The following is a 19,440-nucleotide window of genomic DNA, read 5'->3' as shown; positions in this document are numbered from 1 at the left end:
ATACCTCCCTCCCTAATATTTTGATGCCTGACCAGTTGTTCGCAAACGCCTAAGGCGCTTCAGTCAGCTTTCAGTTGTTGCAAATGGAACCATTCAGAACCTGGGCCTGGAAGTCAAATATCTCTCAACTCCTACAAACAGAAAATATTGCATGCTTCTCTGAGAAGAGAAAAAACCCTTAGAGGAGAAAAAGGACAATCCCTCTTCATTCTTTAAGTCCGCCTTCTCCCTCTGTTTTCCTTACTTTTGTTCCTTGATTTTTCCCCTTGCACCTAATTCCCACTATCACCCACTTCCTGTTTTGAGAGTCCCCATTCTTTTTCCAGATTACTCCATTACAATCTTTGGTTCTTTCTGCTTGGGTGTGCTCTCGGAGGTGCACTGATTTGTTTCTGACACCAGCAACACAGTTTACATCCTATTGTAGAAATTAACTCAAATGATACTGTTTCATGATGGTAATCTGTCCATAATAGCTTAATAATGTGAATATTAGGCTGCCTCCTGATCGTATTTTTCTAGTGTTTCTCAAAGCTATGATGTACTACTTTGCAGTTTAAATATGAAACTCTATTTATCATGTATTTACAATAATAATGAATGAGAATTATAATTATAATTCTGTACTATTGTAAATACATAATATTTTAATATTTAATATATATAAATTTATTGAAAACTTATTACATATAATGTATAGAACATTTATTGAAATCTAATAACCTCTAGTGCTGGGAATGTTTTTAACTCTGGCCATCTGCATTGTGTTGTATAAAGTAGTTTTTTTTTGGTGGAGGAGGTAGTTGGGCAAAAAGTTCTTTGATGTTGCACTTCTGGATCTTTCCATGCAAACATAGTCCCTGTCGCAATAGTCCCTATTGTTCCTTTTCTCATAAAAGATGGCCAGAAATATAAAATGAGCTTCCCTAATGAATCAGTGTGCAAGTACACCACCTAGGAATGGGTATTGAGTCATATGGGCCAACAAGGTTCCAGTTTCAATGCTTGTTCTATGCAGGGTTGACTTCACTGGTCCCAACTGAGAGGAGAAAAAAAATCACCCATCATTTCAGCTCCTAAAAGTTTGTGTGACTCCATGTCTGGATGTTTGATTCAAAGGAATTGGGATTGCTTGACTGTGATTCTTCTTGTAGTTAAATTTCTTACAATACATTACTACTAAGATGAGTAAAATAACAACTTGAGCAAGCTTTCATGATGATGGAGGCCCATTGGTAACATACTTCAACATGATTCACTGCCTTTAGAATAGAAGGAAAGGGGAGACTTGGAAAGATGAATAAAACGAAGCTGTTAGCTATTTACCCAAAACAAATTGGCTTAAGGAATGGGGGACTTAATCATGTGAGGCCATAGCTTAATTATTTGAATTATGTCTGAAGAATATTTTTTCCTCCCCCAATTTTTCTTAATGTTTTTCTCCTTCATTACTTTAGATGGCAATTCATGCTTGGGGCAGCCTTCTGGTACCTTGCTGAAGTGGGCAAGTTGTGACTGGATGCAGTTGACATTATTTGCAATCCACACATAACTGTACTCTTCCCCCTTGGTAAGACAATTACAAAATATTACACTACTGGTATATAATCTATCTTTTGTACTATTTGAAGCCATTTAGAGATACTGTTATGAATTTTAATTGAAGTTTTTTTGTATCACATACAATTGCAAATAATTTAATTACAGCAATGGAATCCAAGAGTCTTGAGACTATTTCCTTGAAATTGTCTTGTGCTGCTTCCCTAAACTTGATTGCCAACTTTACACCAAACAACACTGCAGTTTATAATCCATTGTTATGATCCCAGCTGAGGTTACCACTGGACAAGCCTGATCCCCAGGGTGGAACCCAGCTTGACATACCCTAACTTTTATTTGTTCGTTTAGGTACGTGGAGAGGGGCTACTGAACAGAGTCACCGGAGTCAGCTAATGAACTTTTAACAAAAGCATAAAACATTTATTAAAAAGGAAAAGATGAACCATATTACAATACTCCTTCACCCACAACTGTACCTTCACAGATATGTACAGATTTGTAAGGCTAACACAAGTTACAAAAGCTATCTTATACTCTAATGTTCACAGTAAGTACAGGCCATTTAACCAATTGGCAACCTGTGGTCAGACACACCACACTCTGCAACCAAGTGACACATGCCACCCCAGACAGATGCTATAGGTCTCTCTTCAACTATCCCCAGACGCTTGTTACACCGTGAGCCAACCAGTCTCACTGAGCTCTGTCTTTCACACACAAGGGTTTCCAATCTCCGCTCTCCAAGAGCTCGCCTTGGAACCTTTTCCCAAACTAACAGTTTCTCTCAGATGCCTTCCCTAAGGGTTTACCTCCAGGGTTTCAAACTCTCCTTCCAATGTTCCTCTCCCCTGGGTCACCATATGTGTTCAATCTTTCCTCCACACTCTCTCTCACTGACTCAGCTGTCAGCAGTACACCACTGCTTCACATGCCCATAGCAAAGAGTTACAGACCTTCAGTTGTCTCTTTGGACTTTCTGACTTCTCACAAACCTTTATATCGCTTTGACTTGGCTTCTGGCAGCTTTCATCCCTTTAAGCTAGAAGCTTGGAGCCTTTCTCGCCCCTCACGCTTAACTTCACTTAACAGGACCTTTTCTAGGTTCCTGCCCTTCCTTTGACTAGAAGGCCTGCTTGTGACTTTCTCCTGTTCCACTTCCCTGGCTTCTTGAGGACTTTCTTCTTTAGCTTGAGACAGGTTGTCTGCCTGCTTTGCTCCAGTCTTTCCCTGGCAGTTACTTTCAACCAGCTTTAGCTTTTAACTGGTTATCTGAACCTTTTAGGCTGCTTCTGCCTGGCAACTGTCTTCAAAACTGACTGAACTCAAACAGCTTTCAAATCAAACTGCTCATTCTAGTTTCTTCTGTGTGTGTGTCTGTGGGAGGGACCTGTCTCTCTGGACTCCTGTTGCTCGGCAACAGCCCAGTTTTTCTAATCGTGTTTGCTTAACTTCTCTTATAGTCATAAACTTTCAGTCGAAATGCAGGCACCTTTTAAAGTGAAACTGAAACTCAACTTGACCTTTTCTTAACCCACAAATACAGAAATAGAAATTAAGCTTAAACTTTAAAGCTAAAACTCATTCCTAACATCCACAAATACAAATGTAACTTAGTTAACCTATCTCTATTTCCTAACATTATATCACATCAAACTTTCTGCTGCATGAATGCAAGGTATATTATATAGCTGTTCTCTTGTACACGCTCTTGTAATCTTTCTCACTTACTGCCCCCGACATGCTTTCTCTTGGACATTATATATGACTCTTTATTCATTGGGAGGACTTGGATAAGCAGTTTCTCGCAATTAACCCTGTATACAGCTTTGCATTTGAATATATTTAATAAGGTTGTTGGCTTGTCAGAACAGTCCTATGTAATTCTTTCCATCATAGCTATTAAAAGTTTATATGAAATGGGTTATGAGAATGTGCACTTGTTTGTCAAAGGGTAAGTCTTCATCTTGATGTAGCTGAAGCATCTTCAACCAGTTATTCATTGTGATCTAGTCTATATATGCTGTAGTCAGGAGGAAGCTGGCAATGCAGTCACACTGTAAAGGTAAGCTATACTCTTCCTAGAGTTCCTAGTTCTAGATAACCAGATTTAGTAATAATATAGAACTGAGAGTAGGATGGACAAGGAATGGAAAATGTACGGGTCCCCTTGCTGTAAATTGCATTGTTTTTGTTTGCTGAAAACTAGTATTCTAGCACATACTTCAGGTTTCTAAACCTTCACCTAGCCAGCCTGCACCCAACGCATAGTCAGCAAGTACATTGTCATTTGTTGGGTTAGCAAACAAGTGACACAAACTAGCACACATTGAGCAATTTCAGGAAAGGCCTTGTAACAAAGGCCGGAATTTTCCATCTGCTTTGGCATTGGGCGCATGGCAGGCGTGATGGACAATATGGCGAGAAGGTCAAAAATCAGTTTCACGACATCGTGAAACCAGTTTACAATATTCTGCCCCACCCGTCGATGGCGGGCCTCCTTCCCTGCTACTGCATGTCGGGAGCGTCATTTTAATACATCCGCATATAATTATAAGCCCTGCTCACTGGAATCATTCTCCCCATGTGAGGTCATCCGGCATGTTGGTGGGAAAACACGCCGGCCCAGAACACGTCTTGACAAGTGTGAAATGTAGAAGTCAGGACTTAGCGTTAGGGCCTTGCTCAATTCGCAGACGTCTGAGCAGCAGAAGATTCTGGAGCCCTAGAGTTACCAGACCCTGAAGGAACACGTGCATTGCATGGTGGATGGATTTTCATGGACGTGGCTCTACTGCGAAGCAGCTCAGGGAAGGTGGAAGGTCACCATCAATGTCTGGGGTCTGCTTTGGGACATCAGGGTTTTGGCTGTGGGCTGTTAGGGTTGATTGACGAGTGGGTGGAGAGAAAGGTCGAGGTTTGAGAGGAAGGTGTACTGGAAGCATGTGAGAGGAAGGTCTAGGTTTGACTGGGAGAGGAAGGTGTACCAGGGTGGGAAGCGGTGATGTTGGGAGAGGGGGAGCAATTGTGTTGGGTGGACAGGGTGAGGTTGGGATGGGGGAAATGGTGCTGGGGGGACGGGGTGAGGTTGGGATGGGGGGAATGATGGTGTTGGGAACGGGGTGAGGTTGGGCTGGGGGGATGGGGTGAGGTTGGTAGGGGGGGAATAATGGTGTCTGGGAGAGGGGGTGAAATTGGGAGGGGGGAACAATGGTGTCGTCGGGAGGGGGTTGAGATTGGGGAAGGAGCGATGGTGTCAGATGGGGGCAGGGGTGAGGGGAGAGGTTGGGGGTGAGGTTGGAATGGGGGTAGGAGCGAGGTTTGGGGGGGGATACGATGGTATCGGGGGGTGGGGATAATGGGAGGGGGAATGATGGTTTCGGGGGGGATGGGGTGAGGTTCGGATGGAGGGGAGCGGTGAGGTTGGGAGGGAGACTAAGGTGTCGGTGGGCTGGGGGTGAGGTTGGGGGAAATGATGGTGTCAGGGGATGTGAGGTTTGGAGGGGGATATGATGTTGGGGGCATGTGAGGTTATTGGGGGAATGACGATGTTGGGGGAGTGTGAGGCTGAGAGAGGGGAACAATGGTATCGGGGGGTTGAGGTTAGGAAGGGGGAAATGATGGTGTCTGGAGGGTGAGGTTGGAAGGGCCGGAGCGATGGTGTCGGGATGGTTGTGAGCGGGAGAGGGAGTAGCCGGGAGGAGAGTGAATGCAGCAACTGAGGAGGTAGGTGTAAGGGAAGGAGTTTGGAGAGCGGAAGGAGTCTGGGGGTGAGGAGGGAGGTCTGGCGGGCAGGGGTGGAGGGAGTGCGGGGGGAAGTGGAGGAGTTCCTGTGGAAGTGGGGAAAGCAGACCAGGAGGGAGGAGGGGCAAGGAGCCCGGGAGGGAGGAGAGGGTTTGGAGAAGGTGAAGGAGACCAGGTTGGGGAAGGAGTCTTGGGGGGTGGGTACGTGCGGGAGGAGGAGTTGTTGTGTGGGGGGGCGGGGGGCGAGGAGGACAAGGAGTAGGGAGTTGTGGTGGGGGAGTGGGTGTGGGGGGGGAGTCTGGAGGGGGCCAAGGAATCCGTGGGAGGAGGGAGTAAGGTCAGGGGCATGTCCAGGTGAACATGTGGTGGGGGTGGGTGGGGTGCGGCCTGAGAATTTGCTGACTGCATCCTGAGGAGTGAACTGAGGGTGAGTGTGGTAGGAAGCAATGGTGAATATGAGAGGGCAGAGTAAGCCGGGAGGGTGAGGTTGTGATGGTAGCAGTAGAAGGGACGGCAAGGGTGGGAACTCTGAGGCAGACATGGACCCTGGGGATGAGAAGAAGGAAGTCGGGGAGGTCATTGTGGATGGAAGTGGGTTTCTTGGGAAAATAGGGAACGTGCACATTCACCTGAACATTTTGGAAGGAAAAGGGTTCTGGTTGGTAAGTGATGGTGGGGAAGTGGAAGGTGATGCCAGGGGGCCAAAAGTGATGGGGGAGAGGGCATGGGTGACTGGGGGACAGGAAACAACAGAGGAGCTGAAACTATACTTTAGAACCACTATGCTTCTTAAATTGAAAGTGAGAGGACCCTCATGTTGGGTGAGCACAGGTGCTGCATGGAAATGCGATCAGTGGGTGGGCAGAGATGCAAGTCAGCTCAAATGAATAACTGAAAGAGAACCCCAGAAGGCAACATTGAAAATGCTCAGCATATTGAGATGAGTGTGATGGAGGAGTGTGTGTGGGAGAATGCTTGCAATAGGTTCCGAAAGGCCCTGCCACACAGCCTTGTTTCAAACATGGACAAAAGAGCTGAACTAGAGAGGTGAGGTGAGAGTGACTTCCCTTGACCTCAAGGCAGCATTTGACCGAGTGTGGCATCAAGGAGCCCTAGTAAAACTGGAGTCAATGGGAATCGGGAGCAAAACTCTCCACTGGTACCTAGCACAAAGGAAGATGGTTGTGGTCGTTGGAGGTCAATCATCTTGGCTCCAGGACATCATTGCAGGAGTTGATCAGGAGAGTGTCCTTCGCCCAACCATCTTTAACTGCTTCAGTGCATCAATGACCTTCCTTCCATCGTAAAGTCAGAAATGGTGATACTCGCTGATGATTACACAACGTTCAGCACCATTTGCAACCCCTCTGATGCTGAGATAAATGCAAAATACTACTGCTGCTGGAAATCTGAAACAAAAACAAATTACTGGAAAAATTCAGGTCTGACAGCATCTATGGAGAGAGAAACAGAGTTAATGTTTTTGAGTCCATATGACCCTTCTGATCTCTGAAGAGGGGTCGTATTGACTTGAAACGTTAACTCTGTTTCTCTCTCCACAGATGCTGTCAGACCTGCTGAGTTTTTCCAGCATTTTCTGTTTTAATCAGATACTGAAGCAGTCCGTGTCCAAATGCAGCAAGACCTGCACAATATCCAGGCTTAGGCTGACAAGTGGCAATAACATTTGTGCCACACAAGTGGCAGGCAATGACTATCCCCAACAAGATAGAATCTAACCATCACCCCTTGACATTCAGTGACATTACCATCACTGGATGGGATGAGGGCGTGAGCTCCAGAAGGTATGAGCCTGATGGAGATGTGAAGGTGTGTGTGAGTGTTAGCGGTGTTGTCCCTTGAGGTTGAGATCCCTGTGGATGGGTGGTGGGTTTGTGAGTGTGAGAGTTGAGAATGATGAGAAGAGTGACTTACCCTGGCAGATCAATGAGACCATTCATCCACTTCCTGCACTAGAAAGCTGTCCTCTTTTGTAGGGCCTTGGCGCTGACCACCGCTGATAGATTGGTGACCTTGTTTGCTGGTCTTTGGCCAGAGTGGGGGAAGAAGTCTTTGCGGTTGGCCTCCACTGTGCCCAGTAGGCGCTTGAGGGAGATGTCATGAGACCTGGGGGCAGCATGTTTCCTTCCTTTGGCAGCCATCGGTTCCTAGCAGTTTCCTATCCCTTGAAGAGTGCTAGCTCTGTGCAGGGGTGGCCTTTAAATACCGTGCCCGGTTTACTGAAGGCCTGAGGTGACGGCGGAGTGGATGAATCAGAGGCCGCCTTGCTAGCGACGTGACGTGTTTCCCAGGCTGCATTATTGAGGCGGGAATGGGATGATGCTGTGTGAAAAGCCGCCATTGCAGCTGGTGGGTAAAACGTCCTTTTTCCCGCATGCTATCGCACTTCGTGCAAACCTGGGACCGTTCTGCCTGAAGTTTCAAGAGAAATGATGGTCGTTAATAATTTAAATTTGTACCTTTTCATTCTAAAGAGATGCCCTCCAGTTATATATCTTTTCAAATTGAGGGTTTTGAGATGATGCTATCTTCTATATTAGTCGTAATGTGAACAAGAAAGACAATTATTATATTCACTGATTTAAATCATTTTCACCTACGAATGACGGTTGAATCTTTCTCAAAAATGTAATGATTTGAGAGAATCTGGGGGATAATGGTATAACTTATTTTGCCTCGGCTATGTAATCTTAGAATTGATCAGATATATATTTGAGAGTTCAGTGGACTGCAGTTTGTTAAGCTGGAATATTTTAACCCCCCATAGAGGTTATTTGAAAATGATTCAAAAGAGCTAATTTATAACTGCTCTTGGGGAAGTGTGTATGAAGGAGCATTTCAACATACCAATTTTCTCGGATCTTCACTGTGCATTTAAAGAACATCATAGAAGTTCTGTTTTTTTTTGTACATCTTTTTGCAGTTAGGTTAACTTTAAATCACTATATAGTTGTAACAATACATGCGAAGATAATTTTAAGAACAGGTTTTTGCTCTTGGTGCAACCAGAGTCTGTATACATAGGGTAATATCGAAAGCAACTAGCCACTGTTTTTAAATTCTTGGGCTTTGAACTATATGTGATTTACATGCACTTATTCTTCCACGGTTATGGGATATTGGGACAACTATTAAAATTAAATTGAATGTACTTTTTTTCAATCCTACAACTTGGAGTTGTATCACACCACATAGATGAGAATGCCCCTACTTGCAGTCTCTGACTGGTAGTATCAATCTGGCAGTGATGGGAAGCCACAATTGGCCTCAGTGTCCCTAGGATAGTGAGGGGTGAAAGTCAGAATTCACTTTTCTGGCTGAAATGTGAATGAAAGCTGCTCATGCCTGGTGTGTGTGGAATTGTATACAAGAATGATTTGTGAGAGGGGAGGAAGGAAACAAAAAGAATTGGGATATAAAATCCCTGGTAGGTTTTGTAGTTTTTAAATGCTTAAACATATATTTATTTTATGCTGCCAATATTTGCGAAGTGTATGGCTAGTTTATTTAAAATGTTTAAAATCACTAATGGGTATAAATTTAATTAAAAAAAAAGACTGCTGAGCAAGGTTTTGGGTGGGATGTGGGAAACCATTCAAGGTCCTGGCTATCATGTTCCTTCAAAGTCAGAGTGATATGCAGACTGGTCAAATTGTAGGTTAGCTTTAGGAAAATATTCTTTGTGGGTAAATGTTCAGTTCTTGGGAGAGTTTTTGTTTAATAGCTATCTTTCTATTTTCAGCACTAGCTGCTTTGAAATGTAAAAGAAAGTAACTTTCACGTCTTAAATGTGTGAATGTGTACAGAATAATAATTTTATTCCTACAATATTTTTTTAAGCATGGCATTTCAGGGCTAAATTGGGAGAAAACATTATCCCTAAATAAGGGGATGAAGAGGTGACCTATTTCATGACCTTTGCTAAAGCTGCTTTTTTTAATATAGAATACCAAAGGTTTTGCAAATATAGTTAAATGCTTTCCGATTTGTGTATTTATTGCTTCGCTTTGTGGGTGAGCTAAAACATTGCCCTGGCTGACATTGAGAAGTTGCCAAGTGGCAAGTAGCAGAAAAATCCTGCATGTTAACTCCCTGGAACATTGTGTTGGAAGATCAGCTGCACAATGTCAAACACTTTTTGTGTTGAAAAACTGAATTTTTGGTTAAAATGCTGCCATTGTATTCCTAACTCATATTCGGTTAATTAAATATAAAAAGAAAACAATCCTGAATTTGGTTGGAGAGAATTCCTATTAGCTGCTATAACAAAAAAATGCATTTCCTCAACAGCTGCTTTCTATCCAAATTGTCTAAACCCTTTTTACTGTGACCTGGTTAGTGAACTTGTACTGTGCAGTTGTGTATTACCTAAAGTCAACTTCTGTACTGGCAATTTGTATGAAGGTACTTCAGAGAAAGATGTTTTTCATCTCTTCGGTGTGGCTCAACAGCAACGTTCTAAGAAGAACAGTGGTCATACTGAGGCTTTATTTCTAGGAACTGTGCCTCAGCAGCAGCAAATCTCTGTGAAACCACATAGCATGGGTGGAACCCCATAGAGGCCAGTGTTAACTGAACCCAGGGCCCTTTTGAGAATTGTTGGAACTAAATGATTTACCATTTTATTTTTAGGTTTGCTGACATGGGTAATCTGATTAAGGTGCTAACCAGGGACATAGACCACAATGCTTCACATTTTTTCTTGGATTTTGAAAGTAAGTTTGATCCTTCACAGCTGGTGTATACAAAATATGTTCTGTCTCACCAGAGTGAAGGCCAGCACAGGTATCAGAAACGCACGCAACAGCGGGATACTGTCACTTAACAATGGTTGCATGACCTCTCCATTGTGGCTGCAAACTTCATCCCATGATTTAATTGTCTTTTTTGTTTTTGTTTAAAAAGCTTTTTAATTTCCACTCACCAATTCTCAGGTCCTTTTGTCAGGGTGGCTGTTATGCCTGCAAGCAGCTTTAACTACTTCAACACCTCTGTCTCCGGGGAAGGGGATAAACGTTAGTGACATCTGGCACATGTTACTGCTAACAGTGTAACCAAGAAAACCACGCAGCATTTCTAGTTTAAGCAGTTGGCACAGCTGGTAAAATGCTTTACCTGTAGATGATATAAGCCATGTGAGCTGACAATGAATTTCTATCACATGCCTTGTAGTCTTTTAAAGACTTTTTTTTGCATTGCTCCTCACTTTGGGCTGTTTTACATTTAAGGGGAAAAAAATCGTTTTTTCTTCCTTCTTGTCTTGGCAGGTACCTTAACATGGGGAACCTTCTTAAAGTTTTGACATGCACAGATCTTGAGCAGGGGCCAAATTTTTTCCTTGACTTTGAAAGTGAGAATGCTCTTCATTTTATATTCTTTTTCTGCCTGCAGTAGACTGCGTCCCTTTTGCACTGCTTTTGTGTTTGATGCATGTTTAAATTGCTTTGCATGGTAAAGCTGGAAGGGTCAGCACTGTTTTTCATTTTTAATTTCCAGTCTGACCCAATCACTAAATTCTTGCAATTGTATGATGGGGACTGAAGTACATTGCATAATAGATGTGAATTCAGATGTGGCTGACTGGTGAAATATGGAAGGATCTCACGATACCTTCATTTAAAGAAAAGTTCCATTTTACGTGTTTACACATCAGAAATGATGTCTGTACACAGTTAACTTTCCACCAATCTGTACACAGTTAACTTTCCACCAATCTGTTTGATCTGAAAGTCTTACAGATTTCTGTTTGCATTTATTTTTGTTTTATTTAATTGATAATTTGTCTCTTTAATTTGTTAAAGGTTTAATTTTTTATTTGCTGCACCATTTTGAACATTGTTGACCAATTAAATAATTGGGTACTTTGTTCGTAAATAAATGCTAGACTTCTGCTTGGGGAAAAGTTGTATAAACCTTTTATACACTTCTTTATGTTTCTGGATGGTTCAGCGTCCAGGTAAGAACTTGGAATTTTTTTTTGGGACTTAAGTAGGTCTTTAACCAGTCAGCCTTTTCCGCTCATCTCAACTTGATTTAGTTTGGTTGCCATCTTTATTGCTTTAGTTGCTTGGCTTGCAGAAATGTACAAAGCATGTTGTACAAGAGTCTGAAATAAAGCAGTATTACAGAGTAGCTTTGGAGCTCCATGCATCCTTTTCCTGCTATATGCTGATGTTTCTGAATATGAAATGCTTCTGCACATGGAGTGTAAGTTGATGGCTGCATCTGCCTGCTCATTGTAACTATGTTAGAATACCATTATTAGTTCTATCACAGTGTGTCACTTCAGTACAGGCACCATGTAGTACACTTCATAAAGTTAGTTTTAATTACACTTTAACTACATTCAGCCATCCTTCCGTATCCCTAATCTGCATCCACATCCCTAATCTGCCAATGAGCCTACTTTTACAAACGACTTTCCACTATTCGGCGTCAACACAACTTTTATTCAGTTGCTGAGAATTGTTCTTGCTGGCAGGATCAATTTTGTTAATGACTTTACTGCCATAAGGTGTGCTGCAACACCTTACTGCCTAGGCAACAATTTGTTAAAACTCATCACAGTTGTAGCTGACAACACTGATATATAACTTTGTCTCTGCAGTTTATATGTATGGGCATATAAAAATACTGTGGAAAGGGCTGCTTTGAGGTTATTTGACTGACAATATTTAACGGCTGAAGCACTGGAGTAACATTTTCGTGCGATAACAGTTCCTAATGTGTGTGCAGGCAATGTTAATTTCTAAGCATGAAAGCATTAACTCAAATTGGACACTGTTTTGCCAGAATGTGTTGCCCTATAATTATTAGTGGGAAAAAATGTAGTTTGCTAGAGGCCAACGTGGGACCCCATCATCCAAGTCTTTAACTGCATGGTGCTTGTATTTCACCCTAGTCCCTCCTGTGATTTTCTGAAAATTATACAGTAATCTTGTGAACTGGAACTAGCATATTGCATGCTATCTCTGCATTTGTGTATATCATTTTTATTTGTTGCTGTGTTTAGGATTGAGATGAAGGAAAATTATGATTATCTGTGCTTAAAAAGTTATGAAAATAATTGTGTACTAATTTACATCACACTGAGCTGTATTTTCTACTCTGTGATTACTGTTTTATTCCTGCTTATAACTAAGAATGTCATGTTCTCTGGTTTGTCCCTACTGACAGCACCTATCAAACTTAAACTTAATTTGTCAGCGGAACCTAAAGTGCCTTGCCAGCTATTTAGTGCATTGTATAGAAAGCCAAAATAAATAGTGGCTTTTCATTCTCCCCTCCCTGCCCCCTTCCTTTCCCAAGGATCCGACCCGATTTGCAGTTAATTCCCAGTAAGACACAGCTGATGTTAATTCACTGCAAAGCAGTGTCTAGTTAAATAAGTTAAGAGGGTACCCCCCACCCCCCATAATATAAAATACCACAGCAATGTTGAAGCTGGTCAGGTTTATCCCTTCTCTGTAATCAATGTCTCTGAATTGCCTCCGTCCCTAACCACCTTGATGATTACAAGTAAGATCATATGAAACATTTATATTACAGGATTACTTCTGATAGAAGCATTGCTTGCCAGCACTTTGAAATCCAACCCACTGACATTGCAGGACAGATTCTGTAGCCATGATGGCAACAAACAACGTGTGATTGTTCAGAAACACAATTTGACTAATTTCTCTCCACTTCAATCCTCCTTTAATGACTGGGGAAGTTCCATTCTGCCAGGGACAGCATTTAAATTGCTTCTCTGTGTCAGTTGACATTGAAGATACAGGGAAACACTACCTCTGAAGGCAGTAGTTTCCCCTTACTTGCCTTAAAGCACTGTCCCTATCAGGGCTACTATGGGCAGGTATGTCTACAGGTAAAGGTTTTTACTGTTACTGGCCGGTTAAACCAGCAATTAAATCCCTTTCTTAAATGGTGTCAATGATGCTATCATTTTGAGATTTGCAGGGGCGAGTAACATAAAATATTAATTTGATGTATGCAAAAGATGAAATACTGCTCTGGGAGACAGAATTGTCACTTTTATATTTTACTGGTTTGAAAGATAATTATTTGTTATTCTCATTGGCTAATACTCATTTAAAATACTGGTCTTATCATGAACAGTTGATTCTATCTATTTGTCTAAAGTGGCAAATTATGGTTGCTGTAAGATTAAGCCTTATTAGAAATTGGAGTTTAGAGATTCATCTCATCCCTAAGACCTATTTTACATATATATTTTATATATATATATTTATGTGTGTGTAATATATATTATATATTGTGTGTATGTGTGTCTATAAATATATATATATATGTATATATGTGCTTTCTATTTGTGAACAAATGCTTTAAAGCCATGTTTTGTCATGCTGAGCTATTTGCTGCACTTCAGTAGATGGGACTGGCTCTTTAATCTACTAAATTTGCATTGTTTGGATAAGATTATTTCATGTCAACCAGTGAATAAGGAAGACTAGGTGATACTTATAATTCTGACCTTTTTGCCCTTGTTCAGTGGAGATAAGTTCTGAATATTTCATAGCTTTGTGCTAATAGCAGATTGAAGCTTCACTGTATTGTGGTCATAAGTGCTTATAGTTCTTCTGCATGCTAAATATATGCTTCAGGTGCTTTATGTGATGACTGTTCTTGCTTGCAGTAACCTGAAACTATTCATATTTACATTTTATGCAACAAATTCAAACTGTTCATGGTTGCTCTGTTTTTGTAGTAAATTTTATGGGTCAATATTTGCTGCTAAACAGTGTTCTGTGTGCATCTATTCTACAGTCTTCTGCAGTGTTTCTGATCAGTCATTTTCAGTGAAAATGTCAAAGACTGTTGATTATACTTGTGTACTTAAGTGTTCACAAAGCCAAAATATTTTGGCACAATTTTTCATAACACTGAAAAACATGAAGCCTCCTGTTCCAATGAAGCTAACGTTTTCCCCACGTCACTAAATATAAACCAGTCGTTACTAACCTTGGTCAACAGCCCTATTGATTGTCCATGTTTTTGTAATTTATGTTACTTGTGTCCTTTTTGTCTGCAACTTTTTTAATTACAGGTGAAAGTTTTTGCATACCTCCTTAACTGTGTGTTATAACATTCTTAATCCATTTTCTTTTCTACGTTTGTTTAAAATATTTGCAATAATTACAATTATGTGTCATTAGGTTATTCATGTGCCAGTTACAACAATGTATTATTGACCTATGATAAATGTTTGATTCTGGGGGCTTATTTATAGATGAAGTGATTGTTAAGTAATTGGAAAACCACAAGAGTATTTGTTTTTACAGCCCAGCCAGTCAACGCTGGTGCGCTGGTGTAGTTCTCTTTGAAGAAGGAAAAAAATTAATCTGTTTGAATACAATTGGTATTGTAAGTTGACAGTAACTACCAATGGTCCAGTAGAATTCTTCAGAATGCATGTGAATTTAGTATATAGTATCTGAGAGTTATGTTTGTGTGCATCACAAAATTTAATTCAAGTTAAGCCTCTGAAATATTTGCATCCATAACTCACTTAGTTTACTCAGTCATTCAACAATTTTGTTCACTGAAAGTATACATTTTTAAAACTTGAATTCACTTTTTGTGAAGTTTTTTATGCCAATTTAAAAGGGGGAAAGGGGAAAGTAATATAAATAGTTTTTATAATATATAGCAGCTTTAACTTTAGACATAGTGATTATTTTAATTCAAGTAGTTTGGTAGGAGCATGAAAATCTGAAAGATAACATCATTGATACAGTCTTGTCTCACAACATTTATTTTCTAAAATTGGTGTGTTAATAAAAGACAATAGAATCAAAGGGACGAATTGTTGATGCCTGAAACTAGGTAGGTTAGAGTTGAGTCAGAGGTTAAAATGCAGAAAATCTGAAAAAAGAACACAAGGTGCTTTGAACCCTCGCACTTCAGTTGAATGGAGGCAGGACAAGGGGCGGGCAACCAGTCTAATCATGAGAAGAGGGTTGATTATTTAAATATTATAATCAGGCTGACGACCTCCATTTTAACGGCCATTCTATTTTTAACTAATTTCTACTGGGTGTCCCAGGCCATGGGACACCTGGCAGTTACAAGGGTGTGAGAAAAACCTAAACCATAAGATAATTGCCTTTGCAGCACTGCTTATAGGCCAGGAGGAGGAGTTGTTTTCCATCCAGATGCAACAAGCTACCCAGGGAACCCACTCCTCCCCACAGTCCGGACCCTCCAACCACCATCATATCCCCAGCAACTATCCTCCCACCCCCACCACCCCAACACAATCTTCTCACTCCCCCTGCTCTTGTAGGCTTTGGCTTTGTGAAAACAAGTCTTCAGCCTGTCAGTTAGGCTGCCTGTGGGCCGGGAACGTAACAGGAACAATATGTCTAGGAGCCTTGCAATCAAAAATAACATTTGAGAAATCTGCTCTTTCAGGTTGCCCAACCTTACAACAGCCCAGCTGCATGGGACTTGTCTCCAGGCTAAAATCTAGGCCAAATTTACTTAACAGTAAATACATAAAGAACCAAATTTGTGGAAAGAAATCAATTAAAGCAGCAGGCCCAAAGTCCCTTGCATCATTCCTGTAATGTGTGGATAAGAGATGAAGAAGAAAGAAAGCTGTTTTCAGATTGATTTTTAGGAACATTTGTTCCAATGATATTGAAGTTTTGCAGCAATTAGATTTGACTTTGGTGTAAAATGAAAAATTCTACAAAAAGTGTACTGGATCACCCCAAAGGTTGGTCAGGTAGGCTGATCATTGTTCTCTACTCAAGCACCTTCCACACATACTATAGGGCTGTAATTAGTTCAGGGAAAGCTACATACTAGCATGTATAGAAACATTGTCATGTTTTCATAGAATGGGTAGTGCTATATTTGTTCTTTTACTCCCCCATCTTATAAAGCCCCATGATCTACACCACTGCATTAGTTTGGTGTTCTCTCTTTTCTCCATGTTTCCAAAGCTGGCCTGTTCACCCTTTTCACGTATTATTCATTGAATCCATAGTAATTCCCAACCATCTAGAACAAATACATATACAAAAAGTATTGTATCAATGCTCTTAGTAGCTTCAGCTACAAGCAGAGCTTTTTACAATTTGTATGGTTGCTGATTGTTGCTAGTTACCTGCAGTCAATAATGATGTAAAAACAAGCAAAACAAATAAGTACAAACAAGGGTCGTAACTGAAATTTTTATCTACGAATTAAGTAACTTCACTTGTCCCAGCAGGGCTGCTTTTCACTCTGTTTGACTGCATGCACTGATCCATGCAATGTGCTGTTTGCAAGAAAACAAACCAAGTGCCCCCACAGTTAGGACAATACATCAGTGCCAAATTCTGCCAAAGGCTTTAAAAATTCTAAAATGAAATGCTGTGTTGTTTGGTACTTTTAATGCATAAAATGCTTCTCAATAAAACCTAAAACTGCTGTTCGCCTCATTTGTCTTGCATTCTGAAACTGCAGCTCTAAAGAGCAGCTCCGCTGTATGTCCATCAGTACTCAAAGCAAACTTGCTAAATGGGGAAAAACCTGAAGATAGATGATTGCTCTGGTTCAAAAATGCTGATCCCAATGTGTCGAGCTATTCCAAGTCGAACCAATGACCAAGCAGCAGGTAATCAAGTAGATAATTGATTGCATCTGCATTGAAGCCCAGGTCGCAGGTTAAATGTTATTTGAGCCGTTTTGTTCATGTTCCCTGAATATCATTCATTCATATTCAGATTGATTAGATTTTGTAGCCTCATGGAATATTTCTCTCAACTTTACGTAACTGTACTGTCACTTGGACTAGTACATGATGATGCCTTTGGCAGATAGATCCACCTTCTGCTGAGGCAATTCCTCCTCCAGTTAACCTCCCTGTTTATGAGCTGACACTGATAATATTCCTATGGTGTCGGATGAACATTTAAAGATAGATTACTCACTTTGTACAATCATATTCTTTCAATGATGTGCATTCTCCTCATATCATGCTTCAACTTAACCACCCTCTTAGGCCCTACAGGATGGAATCTTTTGAGGATTAGAATTTTGCTAGTTGGGTAGAAAATTAACTGCTGCTATGGCACAGGTCTTCAACATTTGGAATACAGAAGTAGAAGACTGGTAGGGATTTAGCCTGTCTACAGTATTATGTTGACATTTTTGTGTGCATGCTTAAGCAAACGGTTTTCCCAAAGCCAATCAGAGTAGGTGGAAGATGTGAATAATTGGAAAGATCCTATAAAGTAGGACCCAGTTTTATATTCCCCTAATGCTGGTGAATAACTCAAAGTTTGGAAAGGTATACTATCATTCAGTAGGCTAGGAAACAGGATAAAACAAAATGCTAAATGTTAAAACTTGTATTATGCAGAAATTCTAGTGGCAGAATGTTGGCACTATATTCGCCCAATGGTCTTTATACTTTTGAATGAGGTTTTGCATGTCTGAATTCCCTTTTCCAGTTGTTTAGGGCAATAGAATTTTGCACTTTGGCAGCTGTAGTGATAGGATCCTTGTATTTTTACTGGACCATCTGGTGCTGCAGAAAATGAAAAATAGGAGGAATTTTCAAAAGGTTTTTTAAGGAATAGGCACAATTAAATTATTTGTAAATTTCTTTGCATTATGCTCAGTGGCTGTAGTGTCTTGTCCCTTTTATTGAACTTGATTTTTAAAATTACTTCTTTAAGCAAATTAAACACTTTAGTTAACATGTAGCATTTAAAGTTTTGACCTTCTGTTAAAAAGACTACAATAAAATGAAAAATTTGGGAGGCATTAACAAGATTTTAAAAAAATTAAGATGTGCATTGTTTTTCTTCCAACTTGTACTTATAAAGATAAATTTTAACTTTATTTTGCTATAATGTATTAAACCTACTGAAGATAGAGGAAGATTTAATCAGCTTGTAAAACCTGTTAAGTACCAGACATATCAAACATTTATGACCTGGTAAAATAATTTTAAAGTCACATAAAAATTACTGCATGTTATTAGCTGTTTTGTAATTGCATAAATAAGTCTTTTGAGCATTGGTTACATTGTTTACAAGGTTTGTATTTGAGCAACTTTTTTAAACACTGCAAAATGCAAAAGAAATAATCACAAATTATTTGGGAATTTCTTTGCATTATACACACTGGCTGTAGTTTATTGTCCCTTTTATTGAGCCTGATTGTTGAGATGGCTTCTTTAAGCAAATTAAATACTGGACATTGTAGTTAACATGTAGCATTTTTCTGTTTTGATCTTCTGCTAAAAATACAACAAGAAAATGAAAAGTGTGTTGTTTTTAAAGTAAATACTTCTCTGCCTGAAGTTGATGCTTTATTTTCCTCAAATGGATCACATCCCCACCTGCCTTGGACTCACCAGTTGTGTTGGAATTTACTCTGCAGGGAGTCGATGAACATTTATCCCCCTTTCCCAAACTTTGAAACAATTTGAAGTGATAGCCCTTGTTGTTGACAGTGATTAAATTTTATTCATTATAAATAAGACCCGACACATGCTAATGCCTGAGCAGTGGTATCAAAGTGCAACAGCATTATCATTACATTCTGGGTAGAAGCACTATCTCCAAATAAGTGCTCCCTAGTCTGCCCAGATGCCATGACATCAGTCAATGCAATGCATAAGACCGCTACAAATCTCTGTGCCCAGGGAAAACCTTATGCTTTTTTATACAGCAAAGTCTATGGAGACTGATTTAACCCAATCATTGCCTAGCTATCATTTGAATGGACCAATTACAAAACCTGTTTGAATCATCTGTGCCCATCCAAGCCACGTCAGACTTTCAAGATCTTAGCTTCCAACACTGAGCAAAGAAGATGGTGACCTTGGAACCCAGCTATATTGTCTAGGATTCAAGACACTCCTATTTCTCTCTGTCCTCTTTATCACTGTGCTCCCAGATAGAAAATTGTCTGTTTTCGCAGTTTGCTAGATTCAAGCCGTCGTCTCTGTTTTGCCCATTTGGTCAATAAAGGCCTAAAGCACAATTCCCCACCAAGTCATTTCAACTGATTTTGTCTAGGGTATATTACAAATAGTACAAAAAAGCATTCAAAGTAGCAATGAAATTAAAGAAGTGTACATACAGCCAGTCATTG

At 40.4% G+C, this 19,440-nt stretch overlaps 1 protein-coding gene across 23 annotated transcripts in view; it reads left to right on the top strand.

Annotated features, from left to right (window-relative positions):
- fam49bb (family with sequence similarity 49 member Bb) overlaps positions 1-19,440 on the top strand; it is a 227,028-nt gene that overhangs the window by 176,600 nt on the left and 30,988 nt on the right. For 8 of the 23 annotated variants that reach the window (XM_041190326.1, XM_041190325.1, XM_041190328.1 and 5 more), the window contains 3 exons: positions 1,458-1,570; positions 10,590-10,672; positions 16,798-16,948. In XM_041190326.1, the coding sequence (XP_041046260.1) occupies positions 16,852-16,948 (97 nt within the window). In that variant the 5' untranslated portion in view covers positions 1,458-1,570; positions 10,590-10,672; positions 16,798-16,851. Of the gene's footprint in view, positions 1-1,457; positions 1,571-9,954; positions 10,038-10,589; positions 10,673-16,797; positions 16,949-19,440 lie in introns of those variants that run through there. The other 15 variants (XM_041190333.1, XM_041190331.1, XM_041190336.1 and 12 more) reach the window with 5 other exon arrangements.

The sequence above is a fragment of the Carcharodon carcharias genome, chromosome 6 (genome assembly GCF_017639515.1).
Source record: "Carcharodon carcharias isolate sCarCar2 chromosome 6, sCarCar2.pri, whole genome shotgun sequence".
NCBI classification, from domain to species: domain Eukaryota; kingdom Metazoa; phylum Chordata; class Chondrichthyes; order Lamniformes; family Lamnidae; genus Carcharodon; species Carcharodon carcharias.
This window is presented reverse-complemented; position numbering and strand designations above follow the sequence as displayed.